The 19,773-nt window shown below is 36.2% G+C and overlaps 1 protein-coding gene across 3 annotated transcripts in view; it reads left to right on the top strand.

The window, feature by feature from the left end:
• The window catches only part of AMMECR1 (AMMECR nuclear protein 1), a 148,313-nt gene that overhangs the window by 34,046 nt on the left and 94,494 nt on the right, over window positions 1-19,773 (top strand). For 2 of the 3 annotated variants that reach the window (XM_034648998.1, XM_002924079.4), the window contains exon 2: window positions 16,772-16,882. The exons of the other annotated variant lie outside the window; for it this stretch is intronic. In XM_034648998.1, coding sequence (XP_034504889.1) covers window positions 16,772-16,882 — 111 coding nt within the window. The remainder of the gene's footprint in view (window positions 1-16,771; window positions 16,883-19,773) is intronic. 3 annotated transcript variants of the gene reach the window in all.

The following is a 19,773-nucleotide window of genomic DNA, read 5'->3' as shown; positions in this document are numbered from 1 at the left end:
TTTTTTTTTTTTTTTTTTTTTTTTTTTTTGGACATAAGTGTTATAAAAGTTTTGAAGAACAGGGAGTCTGCAAGTTGGAAGGAAGCCATTCTTACCATGAGGCAAATATACTTGAGTTTAATTTTTAAGCTACAACTGCCGTTTGACCTTAAATTAAGACAGTCTGTTTCCATTGTGGTGTTTTACTGGTTTAACAATGAGAACATTTAAAGCAGCTGCCACCAATTAAAATGATTCATAAATGCTGGTTGTAAATAAATATTCTTGAAGTTTTAACTCAATGAAGTCTTTTTTTTTTTAAGTGGCACTGTCTTTTTGGAAAGCAATTAGGTAAAAAATGCATCAAGAGCTTTAGAAAATGTTCATATACTTTGATCTGGTAATTATGTTTCTAAAAAAAAACTTTATCCTTAGAAAATAAATCTGAGATCTGGATAAACTTTAATGCACAGAGATCTTCCCCACAGTTTTAACAAGAAGGAAATGATTACCTAAATTATGGTATACCCATATGATGAAATATAATGGAGCCATTAAAATATTTTTGAAGCATCTTAACCATGTAAGAAAATGTTCATGTAATTCAGTTGAAAAACTATATGAAAACATACAGTATGACGTTAACTATGAGAACATATTTCCACAGAAAACAACTATAGGGAAATGTAAATTTTCATTTTCTTTGGTTCTGAGATTATGTGTGATTTTTATTTTCTTCTTTCTGCTTTTCTGTGTTTTCCAGAATGTTTTTACAGTGAACATGCATTACATTTATAGTAAATAAAAATGTTATATAAGTGTTTTGATCCTTTCTTTCAATGGGATGCTTTTTATTAATACCCAGTCCATTTATATTATTACGACATAATTTTCTGCAGATTTTCATCTTTGCAGCAGTTCTTCTTTCTAGTGTTTTATGTTTTTAACCTTCTGTTTATTTTAATTTTTATGATATGCACAGTGTCAGCAATTTTGTTTATGCTTGTTCTAATTTCCAGGTGTTAGTCTTTAAAGCCAGTAATTCAGTTCCCCATTGGAATACTATTTTTCAGGTGGTTTGTATCAAACAACACACACACATTCGTAGACTGGGATAAACAGAGGTGGCCCTGGGGCCATACCACAATGCCTAGCTCCAAATCCTGACCCCACCACTTTGTAGCTATGTAACCACTGACAAGTTAATTGCCCCCTCGGATCTCCAGTTTATCTGTAAAATGGAGGGTAATAATAGTATCTACCTCATCGAGTTGTGGTAGGGATTTAAAGGAGTTATTACATGTAAACACTTGAGAAAGGCCTGCCACATAGTAAGTGTTTGGTAAACGTTAGCTATTTTAGTCGTGTGTGTGTGCATAGATATATGAGTATATACATACTGTCATGATCGTTTGTGAAATGCTCCTTTTTATCTGACTTTTATTCCTTTACACAGTTGTAATTTAAAAATTTAAATCTGTCTTATTCTAGGTAGAGTTAGTTTTCCTGTTATGCTTTGGAATTATTTTTAAAAGCTCCCATATTTTCAGCCATAGAAACCTTATTGATTTGTTTCCAATCTTATTTTCCTTTTCCATATTTGGAATTGATGATCATTTATGTGGACTGGATGGAATGAAGGTTGGCTTTATTCTAGGTGTAAAAGAACTTCCATTTACATACAGATAGTTGATGTATTCATTAACAGTTATTCTCATCTGTTGAATTATTTACCTTCTTTATTAAAGTACCACCTCAGTAGAGAAGAAGGGGGTTGGGCAGGTAAGTATGAGTGTACCCTAAAGAAATAAAACTACATTTGTTTCATCGTAAACTCTATAATCCAAATGTCTCTAATTCAATTCAGTTAATTGATCTCAGATTTGGCGTGAAAAGAGAGCTGCCTCTTAGGGAATCATGCATTGGGCTAGACACATATGTAATTTTGTAGTCCATATGAGAACTATTTTATTATAAGTAAAACAGTCATTTGGCAATTTTGCTGTCGTACACTACAGAATGAGAAATGTGTTCCTATAGAAAAGAACTTGGCTTGAACTGATCAACTGTTCCGTATGGCTAATTACAATAATGCTGCCATAGCTCAGTTTCATTTGTTTGAAGAAGTGGTGCTTCTGTGGTACATTTACATTTGGCAGAATGAGGAAAGACTCCGGGCAAGTTTGAAAACATTAAGCTGGTCACTGAAGGACTCTTTTCAAATAACAAGATTTTTCATCAATCTAGCAGTATTCAGGGGGGACACGTATAGTCCTGAGATCTGCATCTTTAACTGGAAATTTGGTTGGCATTTAATGTCAAGAAGGGGTGGGAGAGGTAAGCCCGATGAGAAATTACATTTTCCCTGGTCTTTGGTTCTACAGCTCTATAGAAACACTGGATTGATGGAGTGTGAGGTCCCATTAGGTGCATTTCGGATCTAGAAGTAGGCAGCTCGAGTTTAAAATAAAATAATTTTTTGTCTGTGGTATTTATCTGCAAAGCCAAGGCTTGAGGTATTTTTGCTGCTTTTAAAGGGGAGGACGAGGTAGGCTTGAGGGGAAAGAAATTAGCTTTCAGAGATGAGCGTGTTCAATGGCTCAGGTGGCAAATCTTTCTTTCTTGTATTGATGTGATGAGGCTGAATAGGTCACCATCATTTCCAGACCCAGTACGACACCTTTGGCTAATCTGTAGTCTTCCATGTACTTAGCAGTTCAGCTGGAGGCTTTTTAAACCAGAGTATTTAAATATACAGAGGAAGTTGTTGTACTGGGGCTTGTTGGTAGGGCTGCTGTGTTCTTTCTTATCTTCCCAGGGAGTTTGGTCCCTTTGTTTAGCTTCTGTTTCGTTTGTTTACAAAGTTATAGGCTTTGAAGTAGGCAGCTATACAGGGCTACCTAAAGAGAAGTGTAAAGCAAGAAGGTAAGCAATTATCCTTCTCATTTCACTACCTTCTTACCTCAGTTTCTCAGCCAGTGTCATTCATGGATTTTGTTTTTTTCTCAGAGGCTCTGCACCGTCTTGATTACTGCTCTTCTAATTTTCTGGGGAAACTTCTGTTGTTCTGTGCTTGCTCTTCAAACATTGAACTATCATGATGTTGTCTGATGTGTTAGTGGGAAATTTTTAATTTTTTTTATTTTTTAAAGATTTAATTTTTATATTAGAGAGACAGCACCAGAGAGAGACCATGAGTGGGGGAGGGAGGGGCAGAGGGAGAGGAAGAAGCAGATTTTCCAAAGAACAGGGAGCCCAATGCAGTGGGCTCAATCCCATAATCCCAGGACCCCAGGATCATGACCTGAGCCCAAGGCAGACGCTTAACTGACTGAGCCACCCAGGCACCCCTGTTAGTGGGAAATTTTTAAAAATAATTTTTGATAGGATCATTTAATAGCACATATCCTATTGTTTTCCTATTTGCTCCATCATAAAAGAGCTTTGCATATTTGGTTTCCTTAATATGGGGTTTGTTCTTAGGTGACTGCCCTTCTGTAGACATGGCATTGTGATCACAAGATTTGTACCAATAAGACTATGATAAACTCAGTGTTATCTAGTACAGCAGTGAAGTCAGTAGCTGTGCCATAAGATTGTTTAAATCGTCATAGCTGAAAAATAGCCCTACAGAAGTAGCAGTCACAAAACACACACACACAGACAGACACACACACACACGTATCAGACACCATTCGTGATAACGAATAACTTCCTCAAGATTTTTTAGGTGTTGTAAATAAGGTTGTTCAAATTGCATTTACTTTTTTTTCCATTTTAACTTGTATGGAGGGACAATAAGAGGAGTGGGCTATTTTTGGCATTGACTTAAGGAAATATTGGTGTGACTGTTAACTGACATTTTTGTCAAGTTCACTTTCAATCTGACTGCTTTGATTTTTTATTTTATTTCATTACTTTGGATTTTAGAGTTCTTGAGTTGATATTTTTTAAGATTGGCATCTCTAACCTTTTGGTTCTGAGCAGTACATTGCCCCTGAAATTGGTTGAGTCACTTCATATTCTTCTGAGTTCACCACCTGTCAAAGCTGAAGAGATCTATCTCTTTTACCTTCTGCTTCCTGATCCATTTTCCTGTTTGCCGTGGTCTTCTATTTGTGGTAGGCTTTTCCCACATTTAATATGTGAAACCTACCACTTTAAGTGTTTGACTCTTAAAGTGACTCAGTTTTAAAAGGCTTTGGGACTTCCACTTCAGTCCAAGAAGTTGTAACTAGGATAAGACTTGTTCCCTTCTGCCTCACATACCCTGTAAACAACTAGGAACTGGGCAAAAGATCGTAAACAACTGTTTTCAGATGTTGGGCAACAGGTAGCACAGGACCGTGATCCCTGAGAAAAAAGGAACAAATGAAGTGAGCCCTACAGTCACTCTGGCTTTTTGCTGGTGGGCAGTTTCTGGACCATAGCATTTTAAGAGAGAACCCAAGCAGAGCCTGCAGTTTTGTTGAATTTGTGAGACAAAGATAGAAGCTCAGGGAGGTCTAGGTGGCAGGAATTTGCAGAGCAGAGTACTGGGGGTGGGGGACCACTCAGAAATATTTGCACAAATCTGCAAAAATGTCCCCTTTGTCTTTGGCTGAATACAAATCTATGCATGGGTTGAAGAAACACCCATGGGCAAGAAATGATTGCTCAGGAGCTATAAGTTGAAAATTTACTGGAGCTCATACAGGACTGGGAGACATTTGAGTTGCCACAGCAAGAGATGAGAGACCTTGTTGAGCATCCAGAGTATTAAATAGAACCCCAGAAGGGTCATATCTTAGTAATAGGGCTACCGTTAGCCCTAAAGAAAGGGTTACTCTGAACCCAAACTAACAAAACTTCAAGCCAAGCTTTGAAAAATAATTATCCACAAATAATTTAGATGCATGACAAAACAAACTTCACCCTTTCAAGAAAGACAGTAAAATCAAAACGTTCGAAAATATAATGGTTATAATGTCTGATATCCAAAAAACCACTAGATAGTCCAAGAAGCACTGAAATGTAATCCATAATCAGGAGGAAGTCAGTCAATAGAAACAGAACCAGAATTGATGATTATAGAATTAGCAGACAAGGAATTTAAAACATCTATGAAACAGTTGGACAACTGAAAGAAAAGCATGAATATAATGAGGAAAGAAATTGAAGACCTATCAAGGACCGAATAGAACTTCTACAGCTGGAAAGTATAGTACATGAAATAAGAAAGTCACTGGATGAAATTAATAGCAGATTAGATTAGACTCCAGAAGAAAAGATCAATGAATTTGAAGATCTAACAATAGGAATTATCCAATCTAAAATGGAGAATGGAAAAAAGTGAGGAAAAGAAAGAGCTTCAGTGAACTGTGGGACAATATCAAGCAGACTTCTATACATGTAATTGGATTCCCAGAAGGAAAGGAGAGAGGGGTAGTCATAAAAAATAGTTGAAGAAATAATGGCTAACTTTTTCAATTATGATGAAAACTATATGCCCATAGATCCAAGAAGCTCAATGAATTCTAAGTGGGATAACCACAAAGGAAACCAAATTGCTGAAAACCAGTGGTGGAGGGAGCATTTGAAAAGAAACTAGAGGGGGGAAAAAAGACATATTACATACAGAAGAGCAAAGATAAGGAATTATATACATCTCATCAGAAACAATGCAAGCAAGAAGACAATGGAATGGCATTTTTAAAGTGCTGAAAGAAAAAAAGTACAGTCAACCTCAAATCCCATCTCCAATGAAAGTATCTTTACAAAATTAAAGCAAAAGAAATGAAGGTGAAATATATTTTTTTCCAGACAAACAAAAACTGAAAGTTGTCACCAGCAGACCTGAACTACAATGAATATTAAGGGAAGTTTTTCAGGCTGCAGGAAAATGATTCCAGATGGAAATTTGGATCTCTACAGAGTAATGAAGAGTGCCAGATAAGTGTGTTAAGTGTAGGGTAAATATATAAGACTTTTTGCTTCATTTAAAAATTTCTTTAAAAGTTAAGTGCTTGTTTAAAGCAAAATTGATAATCTCTTCTGGAATTTGTAAGGTATATAGATCTAAAAGATATCACAGTAGCCCCAAGGGGTGGAAGGAATGAAATGGAAGTATGCTGCTAAGGTCCTTATGTGATATGTATAGTGATGTAATATTACTTGAAGATAGATTGTAATAAGCTAGAGATGCATCATATAAAACCTGGAATAACCACCAAGAAAGGCATAACTAACAAGCTGTTAATAATGGTAATAAAAATGAATACTAAAATATACTCTTTTAATCCAGAACAAGACCAAAAAAGAAGAGCAAGGTAAAGATGCGAAATGTAAAAACAAATATAAAATATAAAAATGGTAGACTTAAGCACAACATTATCAAAGTTACATTAAATGCTAGTAGTCTATATACTGTAATTAAGAGGCTACATAAAAATGCAAGACCCAACTATGTACTGTGTATAAGAAACCAACTTTAAAAATAAAGACACAGATAGGTTAAAAACAAACGGGTGGAAAAAGATATGTCACGCAAACACTAATCATAAGAAAGCTTGAGTGACTATGTCAGTATGAGGCAAATTAGACTTCAGGACAAACAGTATCACCAGGTATAAGGATAGAGACATTTCATAATGGTAAAGTGGTCAGTTCATCAGGAACACAACAATACTAAATGTGTGTGCTCCTAATAACAAAGCCTCAAAAAACATGAAGAAAAAAAACCCCAAATACGACTGAAAGGATAAATAGACAAATCTACAGTTAGAGTTGGATATTTCAACACTCTTAACTCAGTAATTGATAGAATAAGTAGACCAAAAAAAAATCAGGAGATAGAAAACCTGACCAACACTACTATAACTAACCAACTGTACCTAATTGACATTTATGGAACACTGGACCTAACATTATCAGAATACATTTTCTTTTCAAATTCACTAAAATAGACCACATTCTGGGCCATAAAACAAGCCTCAGTATATTCAGAAGAATCGAAATAATACAAACTATATGGAATTAAGTGAAAAATCAATAACAAAAGACATCTGGGAAATTCTCAAATATTAGGAAATGACACAGTACACCCTAAATAAACCACGGGTCAAAGAAGAAATTAGAAAATATTTTGAGCTGGGGCACCTGGGTGGCTCAACTGATTATGCATCTGACTCTGGATCTCAGCTCAGGTCTTGATCTTAGGGTTGTGAGTTCAAGCCCTGCATTGGGCTCCATGCTGGGTGTGGAGCCTATTTAAACAAAAATTGCAACTGAATGCTAATGAAAACACAACATGTTAAAATTTGTAGCATGTAGCTTATGGAGTGCTTAGTGAGAAATTTATAGCTTTAAAATAAAGAAGATCTAAAACCAATAATCTAACAGTCCACCTTAAGAAGCAAGAAAATGAAGAGTAAGTTCAACCACAAGTAAGAGAAAGAAAATTACAAGAGTAGAAATCAATAAAAGAGAAAACTAACAATAGAAAAAAATCAATGAAACCAATAGCCAGCTCTTTGAAAAGATCAATAAAATTGATAAACCTATAGCTAGACTGATACAGATAAAAAAGAAAAGACAGGAATTAGCACAAATTACTAATATCAGGAAGGGAAGAATAGACATCACTATAGATCCTGCAGACATGAAAAGGACAAAGAAATATTGTGAATAAGTCTATACTGATCAATTCTACAACTTGGATGAAATGGAAGAATTCCTAGAAGGGCACAAATTATCAAAATTGACTCAGAAAGAACTAGAAAATCTGAATAGCCTTATATCTATTAAAGAAATTGAATTTGTAATGAAAACTCATCCCATAATTAAACTCTAAGCTCCAATGACTTCAATGTGAATTCTACCAAATATTTAAGGAACAAATCAAACTTGTAGAAAACAGAGGAGGATAGAATTCTTCCCAACTCATTCTGTGAAGTAGGCATCACCATGATATCGAAAACTGACAAAGATATTACAAGAGAAAACCACAGATCAATATTCCTTATGTTCATACACACAAAAATCCCCCACCAAATATTAACAAGTTTAAAAAATGAACCCCACAGTATACACAAAGAGTAACTCATAATGGATCATAAACCTAAATGTAAAAGCTAAAATTACAAAACTAGGAGAAAATCTCCATGACCTTTGGATGAAGATTCCTCTATCTGACACGAAACATGAACCAGAAAACAAAAATTCATGAAATTAAACTTCATCAAAATTAAAAATGTGTGCTCTTCAAAAGATAACATTAAGAAAATTAAAAGCAAGCCACAGACTAGGAAAATTTATTTGCAATGTACATTTGTGATAAACCTTGGTATCCAGAACATACTTTTTAAAAACCTACAACTCCTGTAAAAAGAAGACAAACAATCCAATTTAAAAATGAGTAAATGAGTTGAACAAGCACTTCTCAAAAGAAAATTTGTGCATAAATATTAAGCACTTGAAGAGTTGCTCAATATCTTTGTTATCAGAGAACTGCAAATTAAAACCATAATGAGATATCCCTACACATTAACTTGAATTAAAAAAAATACCAAGTGTTGGTGAGGATGTGGAGCAACTGGCACACTCATACCATGCTGGTAGAAACGTAGTTGGTATAGCTCCTGGAAATTGTCATGGCCAATTGGAAAATAGTTCGGCAGTTTCTTATAAAGTTAAACATATACCTACTTTAAAAAAAATATACCTACTTATAGCTCAGCAATTCTCTTTGTAGAAAAGGCAAAACCATAGGGACTGAAAACAGGTTCATGTTTGCCAGGGTCTGGGAGTGTGGAGAGAGAATTTATTACCTAGGGGCACAAGGGAACTCTTTGGGGGTGATAGAAATGTTCTATTTGCACTTTAGATTATGTGTATATATACATTTGTCAAAATTCATTGAATTTTACACTTAAAATGGGTAGAGGGAAGTAGAAAGTTGATTTTCAAAAAACACTTTGGAGGTAAGGATTTCAATTCCATGTTAAAACAAACCCTCAATCTCTTGGGCAAAGAGAGGTTCTTAAAAGTTGAACTGTTTTTTGGAAGATAAAGGAGGGGAGGTAGCGGGGGAAGGTAAAGGCAACATAAGCAGCCCTGGTACAAAATATGGTCTCAGTTGAGTGCTTTGTCCCTAGAACCTGCCTTTCCTTCTAACCCCTAAAATGCGAAGGGTTTGGGGGAGTTCCTGCTACAAAGCTGAGTCTATCCAGCTCCTTTCTTTCAAAGGAGCAAGTAATCCAATTCAAAGACCTTAAAATCAAAACAGTTACCTTTCTAAACCCAGAAAACTTCATAAAGAACTACATCACAGATTTATTGCAGGTCTTACCAACCTGGCTTGTTACATTGGATCTCCTTGGAATGGGAAGTAAGATGGAAATCTAGAATGAAGAAGCTAGATAACTTTACAGCTCTCTTTATATTAGTGTTTAAATCATGCAGCCTATTTATTTTCCGTCTATTCTATTTCTGGTCATGGAATGGATTCTGAGGATAAGACAAGATGGTGGAGAAGATAGATCATTAGTAGGGAGGTTAAGATACAAGTGGAAAAGCAAAACAAAAACCTTTAGTTGTTTTCATTGTTTGAAGTGTTAAGTATTCCCTAGCCATCCAGCATATGAATTGTCCCATGGAACAAAATGTTTGGTACCAAACACAGTTCCATAAAAGTTTTTAAGGGCATAAAAAATAAAAGTTGACCATATCAATCAAAGCATTCTGAAACTTCTGAACCTAGTTCTGCTAGCTCTCTCAGTTGTGCTTATATTGAGTTTAGAATGCTTAAGCCTTCAGTAGAAGGTCTTTTTTTGCCTGATCTGTTTTATATTAAAATAATTAATTCTTTTCATAGTAAAGGCAGAGTCCCAACCCTTAAAACTATTTGAACAAATTGTTTCAGAACAGGAATTCCAAATATAAATTATTTCATTGTGGAAATCTATAGCAATTTGTCACTTAAAGCTTATTTTATGAGCTTCATCCTTAAGATGCTACCATATATTAAATTTAATAAAGCAGTCCAAACTAAGACTGGACAATATGTGTAAATATAGTATTTTTTCCAATGCAGGCAGGCTTTCTCATCTAATTTGGGGCTCTAAGAAATAAAATAAGACAGGCTATCCCAATGTATCAAGTCTGAGACTGAATTTTTTTTTAAGTTTACTGAAAATCATTGATTTGGTCTTGCTAAGAGGAAGAAATGGTTCTTTCATTTCAAAATTTGGCAGAATCAAGCTAATCCCTTAAAGTATGCTTGTGATTTGGCTGGTTATAAGTTGGTGGTGATTACACTTGATTTACAAGACACACACACGTATACCCATTCAACCTTCCCAGTCATCCGTAAGATTTTAGGCTCTCTCTCTTCCTCTGGCATTTGCCAGTTAAATTAGCATTATAGAAATGGTGGGAGGGGGAGAATATAATGTTGCCATGATAGAATTTCTGGGACTACCAGGCAAAGAAAAGTACTGAAAGACTGGTAATTCCTGATTCCCATTTTTAGATATTTGTGGTCTTCTATACTAACCCATGCTGTCTGTTTGAACAGTGTCTCCTTATTTTCCTGAGCCGCATGGGAGACAGGCTATTTACAAAAGTTGGAGGGAGAGGAGTGTTGTATAAGGTTGTAATGGTGATTTAATGTACTTTCCTTATCTGCAGTAAAGGATCCCTGTGGTTGAGAGAAGTGTAAAATGTATGGGAACCTTACCTTCCCCCCCCCCCCCATTTACCACCTCCTATTGTTCTCCTTTCAGGGTTTCTTAATTTGAATTTCAGATTACCTGGAAGAGTTAAGCCTCATTCATCCATTAATGATTCATTCACTCATTTAAAAGCCTCATTAAGTAATATGAATTAAGCAGTCAGATCAATACCTAGCTAAACAGTTGTTAACGGATGGTAAATGGAAATTTTTGTTTGGTGGGAATTTTGATTGGACAGGAATTTGTAGCTTTTAGATCACTTGAGTTTGATGAAAGCTAGCTAGACAACAGGGAAAAAAATTAAAGAAGAGGGTTGAGAGGGAGTCAGAAAGGGTGTTGGGAGGCCATCAAAGATAAAATAGTAGGTTTTGCTATGGGCTTCTAATGGGAATAGTATAGAAGCTTGTAAAATTGGTTTAGTGTGTCTAGGTTGATCCAGCATTTCTAGTTTGTTCTGGAATCTTCTCAGCTGATCTTTCTTCTCCCTTCCTGGGAGGAGGAGAATGAGATTTGTGTATTCATGAGAATTTCCTATTCTCTGATATCTTAGAAGACGACTAGCTTTGCTACTCACAACTTTTTTCCCCTATACTGGGGGAAAAATGACATTGGTAGTAAGATTTGGAGAACTACCCAGGTTTTATCACTAACCATCGAGGTTACTCTGCACTTAGTCTCCCTGGATCGCTTTTGGTTTTTTACTTGTAAAATGAAGAAATAGATAACCTCTTAAAATGTCCTTCATCTAACAGCCTTAGACGATTATATAAACCATGAACAATGTGCAAAAACTGTCGTTAGGGGTTTGCTATGGACTAAATTGTGGACCTCAAATTGAATATGTTGAAACCCTAACCTCCACCGTGATGGTATTTGGAGATAGGGCCTATAACGAGATAGTTAAGGTTACTTGAGGCCATAAGGGTGGGTCCCTGATCCAACAGGATTAGTGTTTTTTGTAAGAGCCGCTAGAGTTTGTGTGCATGCACGTTCATTCTCTCTCTTTCTGAATGCTCAGAGGAAAGGCCAAGTGAGTTCAAAAACAGTCACCTACAGGCCGGAAAGAGAGCCCTCACCAGAAACAGAACCCTGCTGGACCCTTGATGCTTTCCAGTCTCCAGAACCATGAGAAAATAAATTTCTGTTGTTTAAGCCACCTGGTCTGCGGTATTTTGTTATGGCAGCCCAAGTAGACTAATACAGGATTTAACCACATTGAGTACATTTTTTACAAATTGTATCTGTAGTTTATATGATTTGTAAATGAGGTAGGTAACTTCTTTGTGTTGAAACAGGAAGCGAAATGTTTTAACCTGGCAGTGGAAGGAAGACTCCACCATTTGTTTTTCTCTGAGCCCCTAGATCCTGGGAAATTATGGTATTGAGTTGGATGTTATGAGTAATTTAGTTGGATCATCACTGAGCTAAGTAACAGAAGAACCTGAGCATAGTCGAGAAGCCATCATGATTTGATGGCAAAAGAAAAGAACCATGCTAGATAGCTTCTCTTTTCCTGTATCTGTATATAATATTAATAGCCTTGTTGAATACCCATTTATAGTAATTCGCATTATATTGGTAGGGATGCATATCATCTCGTTAATGTCATCCCCTACAAATCTCATTCTAAAGAAGAGCAAATTGCCAGAGTGAAGGCTTGCAAATTATCTAAGGCCATTTTTTTTTAACCTGTTTCTGCTGCGGTATGGAGGAAGATAGGATTTATGGTAAAATATTGTTAAGTGAACACACCCTTTTCATAGCTGTACCCCTCTCCCACATATATATGTCTAATCTGTTCCGGTCTGCATCAGTAGTCCCAAAAGAGGGACGGAGGAAGTGGCACTGCAACTTGGACTGGGGAATATTCTGTTCAGATTTACATTGTTTTTCTGTACTTCTGCTGTTCCCATGCAACTACATTTCCCTGAGAGCTAGTACTGTTGACCTGATGGTATTGGCTGCCAGTTGGCAGAGAGGATTCACCTAGATTAGGTGGTTACTTCCTGTTCCTGTCTACAGACTCGGAAAAATGGAGAGAGTTTACTTGCCTCCGAAGGTTTCTCAGAACGTAGTGGTACAAAATGTTCACAAGTAGGAAAATTCCTTAAAAAGCTATGTCTGGTTACTCTCAGATAAACATTTCCATTAATATTTCATTTCATTTTGAACCCCTTTCTAGCTTGTAGAATTTTTTTTTTCAGTGTATGTAGGTGGCTTCAAACCATACGGTAAAAGTATTTTCCAGAAACCTTCAATCTTTGTCTTACTATGAACTATTTTCCTTAGTTCCTTGTCACTAAGCAGCTCCTCTCAACAGGCTCAAATCCCTTTTTCTACTTTGATCTATCTCTGATTACATTGCTGTTGTACATCCTTTCGGGAACTCATACATGTTTTAGTAATACATTTAAGAATAAAATTGCCTATTTCTTCCCTCTGTGCATTGGGAAAAGAAAAATTTTGGTTGCTATTTTTAGGTAATACGTATTGAATGTTCCCATAGTCATTGCCCTGTACAAAGTCGTTATCACACACAAGATACAATCTCTTGTGCTCAGTGATGTTTATTCTGTTTCAGTCTACTTTAAAATGCTTCATTTCTCAAGTTCTTTCCCCCATGAAATGTTGCTTGTAGGTATTTTGGTTTTTTCAGTTCCATATATGTGTTCTTTTAAAAATTTTTTTAATTCTTTTGCTGAAAAATACTCAACATACAATATTGTATTAGTTTCAGGCACAGAACATAGTAATTCAGTATGTATATACATTTTGAAATGGTCACCACAGTTAAGTCTAGTTACCATCTGTCACCATACAAAGTTGTTACAATATTATTGACTACATTCTCTAGCTGTTCATAACATAGCCTTGTACCTCCTAATCCCCTTCACCGACTTGGTTCACCGCCCCCCCCAGCAACTATCCGTTTGTTCTATCTCTAAGTCTGTTTGTGTTTTGTTTGAACACATATGTGTTCTTAATAAAGTTCACTGGATGAGCATTTGTAAATGAGAAATTAGGGCCCCAAATTGTGAAGGCATAGTCGTATTCTGTCTCCTAACAGTCTGATTTCTTCCATCTTCGGGCATCTGTCCTAAACACAGTGGGGATGTCAAGTAGCGCTCTCTCCCATCTTTGCCACAGATATTTCCCTGCCACACCAACCCCCAAAGTGGGTATTGCCTGGGACAGGTAAGGAACAGGGAGAGTGCAGACAACTCTGCATCTCCTTTACCTGTTATGAGGGCTTTGGGGGACAGATATTCAACAGTGCCTAAAATTCATAGAATGTTAAATCTGCAAGAGACCACAGCAAGTTACCAAGATTATCACACTACTTTCTGTTACCTCTCCGAGCCCTTGCTTATTACGGAGTACCTTTTCTCCCAGGCTGCCTGGCAAAATGCAGCTTATCCTCTAACACCCAACCCCTCGAATTTGTCATCCCTTCATCAGTGATAGCATAGCATTATAAGAAATTGTATATGATTTTCCCTACTATGTTTTGAATGCCCTTCAACATATTCCCTAACATAGTGGTTAATTTGTATTCTTTTTCTGTTTACCCTACACGTTTTGAATGTTTGCTTGAGTAGATAGGATTGTTGTAAGAATGATGTACATATATATTTTAGTGGGACAAAGAAGATAATTGAATGTAAAGCACTTTTAAATGACTTTCATCTCTAGGGTTTTTGGTGGGAAACGAATTCACTCACACTTGTAGGTTTCTCACTCAGGTCATTGAGGAAAAGAATACACAACTTAGTTCTGTGTCATGGTGAAGCCATTATGGTATTTTAAACACATGTTAGTATCTATGTTACAGTGTGATTCACTTTGTTCTGAATCTGCCAAGGGACATGTTATGGAGACGTGATTTATATAGGTGCCGTTATGGGAGAAAATTGGTATCTTACTGACCACGTAATGGTTGCTGACGTTGACTCTACCAGATTACAAAGTGAAAAATAAAGAGATGAAATTCATCGTTAAAGATAGTGTGTGGAGTGCCTGGGTGGCTCAGGCAGTTAAGCGTCTGCCTTCTACTCAGGTCATGATCTCAGGGTCCTGGGATCAAGTCCCACATCGGGCTCCGTGCTCAGCTGGAAACTTGCTTCTCCCCCTGCCTGCCACTCCCCCTGCCTGTGCGTGCTTTCTCTCTGTCAAATGAATAAATAAACTCTTAAAAAAATAAAGACAGTGTGTGGAATTTAGGTAGTAGTATCTGTATGAGTTATGCATCTAATTCTTGTCTTCCTGATAATTCTCAGTCAAGATCAATTAGAGAAATGCTCTAAGTGGAGCATCAGTATCTTGTTTCAAGTTAGAAGGTGTTTAGGTACATATGATGTAGAAAGCAGAAAACCTGGAATTTTCCTTTTGCTTTTTATCTTCGTACCTTTAATGTAGGTCATCCAACACTTGAATACTTAACATCAACCATCATTTGGCCTTAGGGTCATTTTTTTAATGCCTTTGAGAATTTTGTTCTTAGGAGATGGTAGTTCTTAGCACTGCTCCTGGTTTGTGTACATTATTTATTTTGGAACCTGTCTGCCATTGTGGCCACCTGTCAGAACTTGACATTATTTAAATGTTCAGGACGCGTAATTGAAGTATTTGAGAAGGATCTTTTCACTCAACTGCTGATGACTGACTAGGGAGTACTTTAAATACAGAGTGTATTCTCCAACTCAACAGCATATTATTAGAAATACATGACATATGGTATGTCCCCCTAAAATTTAAATTTTTAGAAAGCAGAAATGTACTATATCATATCCATAATACTGTGAATAGTCACATTAACACAAACCACCCCTAACTGTAGGGTATTTATCTTTTTTACACAATGTGCTAAAATGTGTAAATTAATTTATTTCATACAAACTGACATATAAAGTTGCTTCTAACTAGAATTGTTTCTAGACTCAACCCTTAATCGAGGCTGTCACTGGTTTGCTGCCAGATCCAAACATCTGCTATATTAAACTTCATTTAACACTACACAACTTCCGAGGCGCCTGGGTGTCTCATTTGGTTATACGTCTGCCCTTGGCTCAGGTCATGATCCTGGAATCCCGGGATCAAGCCCCACATCGGGCTCTCTGGTCAGCGGGGAGTCTGCCTCTCCTGTCCCTCACCCTGCTTGTGCTCGCTCTCTCTCTCACTTGCTCTCTCTCAAATAAATAAAAACCTTTAAAAAAAAACTATACAATTTTCTTGATGCCATAGTATTTAATGCTTGAGAGATTTTATTTGTTGGCCATACTTTTATCTAAAAATTAAAATAATTTTTCTGGTTTCAGAGTCTTGTTTTGTTAATGTTTGCTCCTGCCCTTTACCTCTCCAAACCCTACTCATTTTTCTAGGCCAAGCTGAAGAGAATCAGACTCAATGAAATTTCCTTCTATCCCCATAGCTTCATTCACGGCATTTCGGACGTAGTTTATAGCACTCATTTTCTTTTGCCTCTGTGAGTTAGTTGTGAACACTCCTGCCTTCTGTACTGGCCCCTAGCGAGCTACGATGATCTTTTAGGTAATCTTGTATTTCCTGTAACCTTTCACAATACTTTGCCCAGAGATACTCAGTATTTGCTGAAATTTTGGGTTTTTGTTTGTTTGTTTGTTCTTTGGTTTTTCTAAACTAGACTTAATGAATCAATCAGTAACTTGAGGTTTAAATGAGGACTCAAGCAGTCAGCCATGCTGGTTAAGGCTTTGTCCAGGTTGGTGTTTGGATTTCATTACGTATTAACTGTGGGACTACCTCATCTGTAAAATAGGAATGTTGGCAATAGTATTACTCAGCCTCTTAGAGTTGTTGATGAGGATTAATATAGATGATTTGTTTAAAACATTTATTGTGCTGCCTCACATATAGGATACACTCAATCATTCCAACTATAATTGTTGTTAAATGCAGTCCCATTGGGCTAGATCCAGCCCCTTGGGGGCCTGTCATGTGGTCTTTATATCTCAGGCATCTCACCCTGCATATAATAAATATTCAATAAATAACTTGCTTGAGTTGAATTGATTGATTGACCCTATTTTTATCTTCCATTACAGCCCACTGTTTGTAACATGGAAGATTGGTCGAGACAAAAGATTGCGTGGATGCATAGGTACTTTTTCTGCCATGAACTTGCATTCAGGACTCAGGGAGTACACACTTACCAGGTGAAGACCAATTTTTGTTACCTCTGCTTCTACATTAAAAAAAAACACACCACTATGAAACTTGAACCTGATACTTTAACTCCTTTGCCTTTACTAAATTGTTAACATTATTGACTCCTTTCACGTCAGATTTTTCCTTCTCTTCAACCATTTGCCTTACCTCTGGTAAAATGTTATTGCTACATATATTATCATAATATAAAATACTGTGATTACATGTGTTCTGCCATAGATGTTTTAAAGTGTCTTCCTTCAAAGGCCAGCTTATTTGTGTAACTTGAAAATCAGTGCCCAAATGTCAGTGGCTTACCAAATGTATTATTTCCATAATAACACTGTGTCTTCTGTTAGGCTTTTTAAGAATTGTAGATGTCTATTTCATCTTACACATGTTGCTACACTTTTATGTACTTTTGCAGTAAAGGGGAGAACCTTGGAAGAAAGGGATGCCACAGCCTGGCAGCATACTCGTTTACATTCACACTTTACCCAGAATTAATTGCAGCTTACTTATTTTGTTTCCTCTAACACAAGGACAAAGTAATGAATGACTCATTGCAGTTTAGACTTTGTTTTTAATTTCCAAACTCAAAAAAAGCTATCGAGCATGCCATCTGATTTTTTTTTTTTTGGTTCAAGTTTAGATTTCTAGCAAATTATGTTCCAAAATTATTTCAAAAGAAGAAAATTCCTTAAATAATCTATTAGTAAAGGAATTTCCTGTTTTTTGTTCATATTTCAGGGTGATTATCTGATACAGTTTCTATAGTTGTAATATGCACAAGTATCTGTCCAACAAGAAATTGGTCCCTGCTGACTATTGGTACTTGAGGCAGGTTGCTTAACCACCAATAGATAAGTAGTAATTACAGGATTTTGTTCTATATACTTAATAGGGATGTTAGGGAGGTGTTAGGGGAACGAAATAATATTCAGTCACTACTTTGGTTCTGGATTAACATTGCAGAACAGTCATTATTTTATTTTAGGATTGCATAAATGCAGCTTATTGTACCAGTTAATAAAATGCTGGTGACTGAGTCTAGTATTCTTATATTTGAAGGTGCAGCTCACAGCCACAGCGTTTTCTTAGCTTACAGTGAAGGCTGGAAAGAAAAGCAAAGGCTTGGAGGGTCACCTTCATTTTTTATATTTGTACAGGCATTAGAATTGAGTGTTTGGACTTGATTAAGAACATACAAGCAGTAAAGGGGTCAAAACACATATTCTGGAAATGACTTGAACTTGCTAAAGATAGCGTAAAGGCTAGTCTAAGCAAGTTAGGTTTTTTTTTTTTCCTGACATCAAATACCATGGACTCATTTTGGGACTTGAGCAAATTCTGCCAGTGACTACCTCTTTGGGACAGGTACATACGAAGTTACTCTTTTAATAGCTAATCAAAGGCAATTTATGACACATTTCCCAAAATAAGTTGTTATGAGGAACACTGGTTCCTTGGTTATTGCTTGGAAAAAAGGATTCTATGGCCAAATAAATTTGGGGAACACTGGTTAAGCAAATTTAAACAGCTGTGCTCACTGCGGGACTTCTCAGAGCCTTTTATGTTAATAGTGTTGTGAATCTCTAAGAGTGAAATCTAGAATGCAGTGTTTCCCAAACTTCAACTCTTTTGACCACAGAACCCTTTTATCCTCCCACCCCATTCATTGTTTTAGGCCATTAGTATCCCAAGGAACACATTTTCAGAAATATAAGTCTGTCACAAAATTTCCATTTATAGTTGGGGAGTCCAAGTGGATTGTACAGAAACCCTTTGTACTTCTAATGAAATTGTGGCAGAAATCCCAGTATCAAATGTTATATACTTTAGAAATCCTTAGTGGTAGCAACTGTAGTAGCAGTTTGGTTTTGTTTAAAGAAAATATGAAATTCTTTTGCCTACACTGATAAGAAGGGATGAAAGTATTCAACTTTTCCACACTTGTAGATCTGTCTCCTAGGAGTATTACCAGAGGCATTATAGTGTGTTTTTCTGACAATAATGTGATTCTGAATGAATCAGATAGCTCAGCTTGGAAATTTGCCTACATTTGTATACGTGGTTACCCTCATTGTAGTCTGTGGCTCTTCCTGTTTATTTTTCAACTTTTTTCTCGTGTTTTTATACAACTTCCTGAAATAGTGTATGGCACACTAGATGCGTGTGTTTGTGTGCGTGTATACACATGTACATACCCGGTCTTTTCATTTCTGTTTGTCTTGATTCCGTTTGCTTACATGACAATAAGAATGAAGTTATTTGGAAGAGATGAGCAAAAGAAAACACGTTTTACAATATACAATTGCTCTTTTTTTTCTAAATTCATCTTAGAGTCAAAACTGTGGAGTCAATTTTAGAAAAGTTGCAGCATAATGCCTTTCAGTCCAATAAGGGGGCACTTACCATTTCTACAAGCTGCTGTTGATGGTATTATTATTAATAGCTGCCCTTTATTAAAACTTAAAATGAGGAAACTGAGGTTTACAGAATTTTAATAATTTATCCACTCACATATCTAGTAAGCAGTAGAACCAGGATTCAAACCTAGGCCATTTGACTGCAAAGTACAAGGTCTTAACTGTAACATTTAAGCTAAGACAAAATCAAATTTTCTGAGAAATTATGTTTTGCAGCTTTGTCATGAAAACAATAAACTTGAAAGAGAGTTACTACAAATTGTATAAATCATGTATCGATAATTAGACACAAAATCTAGTTAGGAGTTAAGATTGAAATTTTGGAACATTATTTTAAATTCCAGAAAATCCACAGATGGGATTATAAAAAGTATATAATACAGGGTCGTATAGACTAGTCAGAAGAAAACTGACTTGGATTAATACTGAAGAAGGGGATAACGCTTATTACAAAAATATACTTTGGTATG

This window comes from Ailuropoda melanoleuca, chromosome X, assembly GCF_002007445.2.
Source record: "Ailuropoda melanoleuca isolate Jingjing chromosome X, ASM200744v2, whole genome shotgun sequence".
Lineage (NCBI taxonomy): Eukaryota > Metazoa > Chordata > Mammalia > Carnivora > Ursidae > Ailuropoda > Ailuropoda melanoleuca.
The sequence above is the reverse complement of the archived record's forward strand: the minus strand, read 5'-3'. Positions and strand labels throughout refer to the sequence as shown.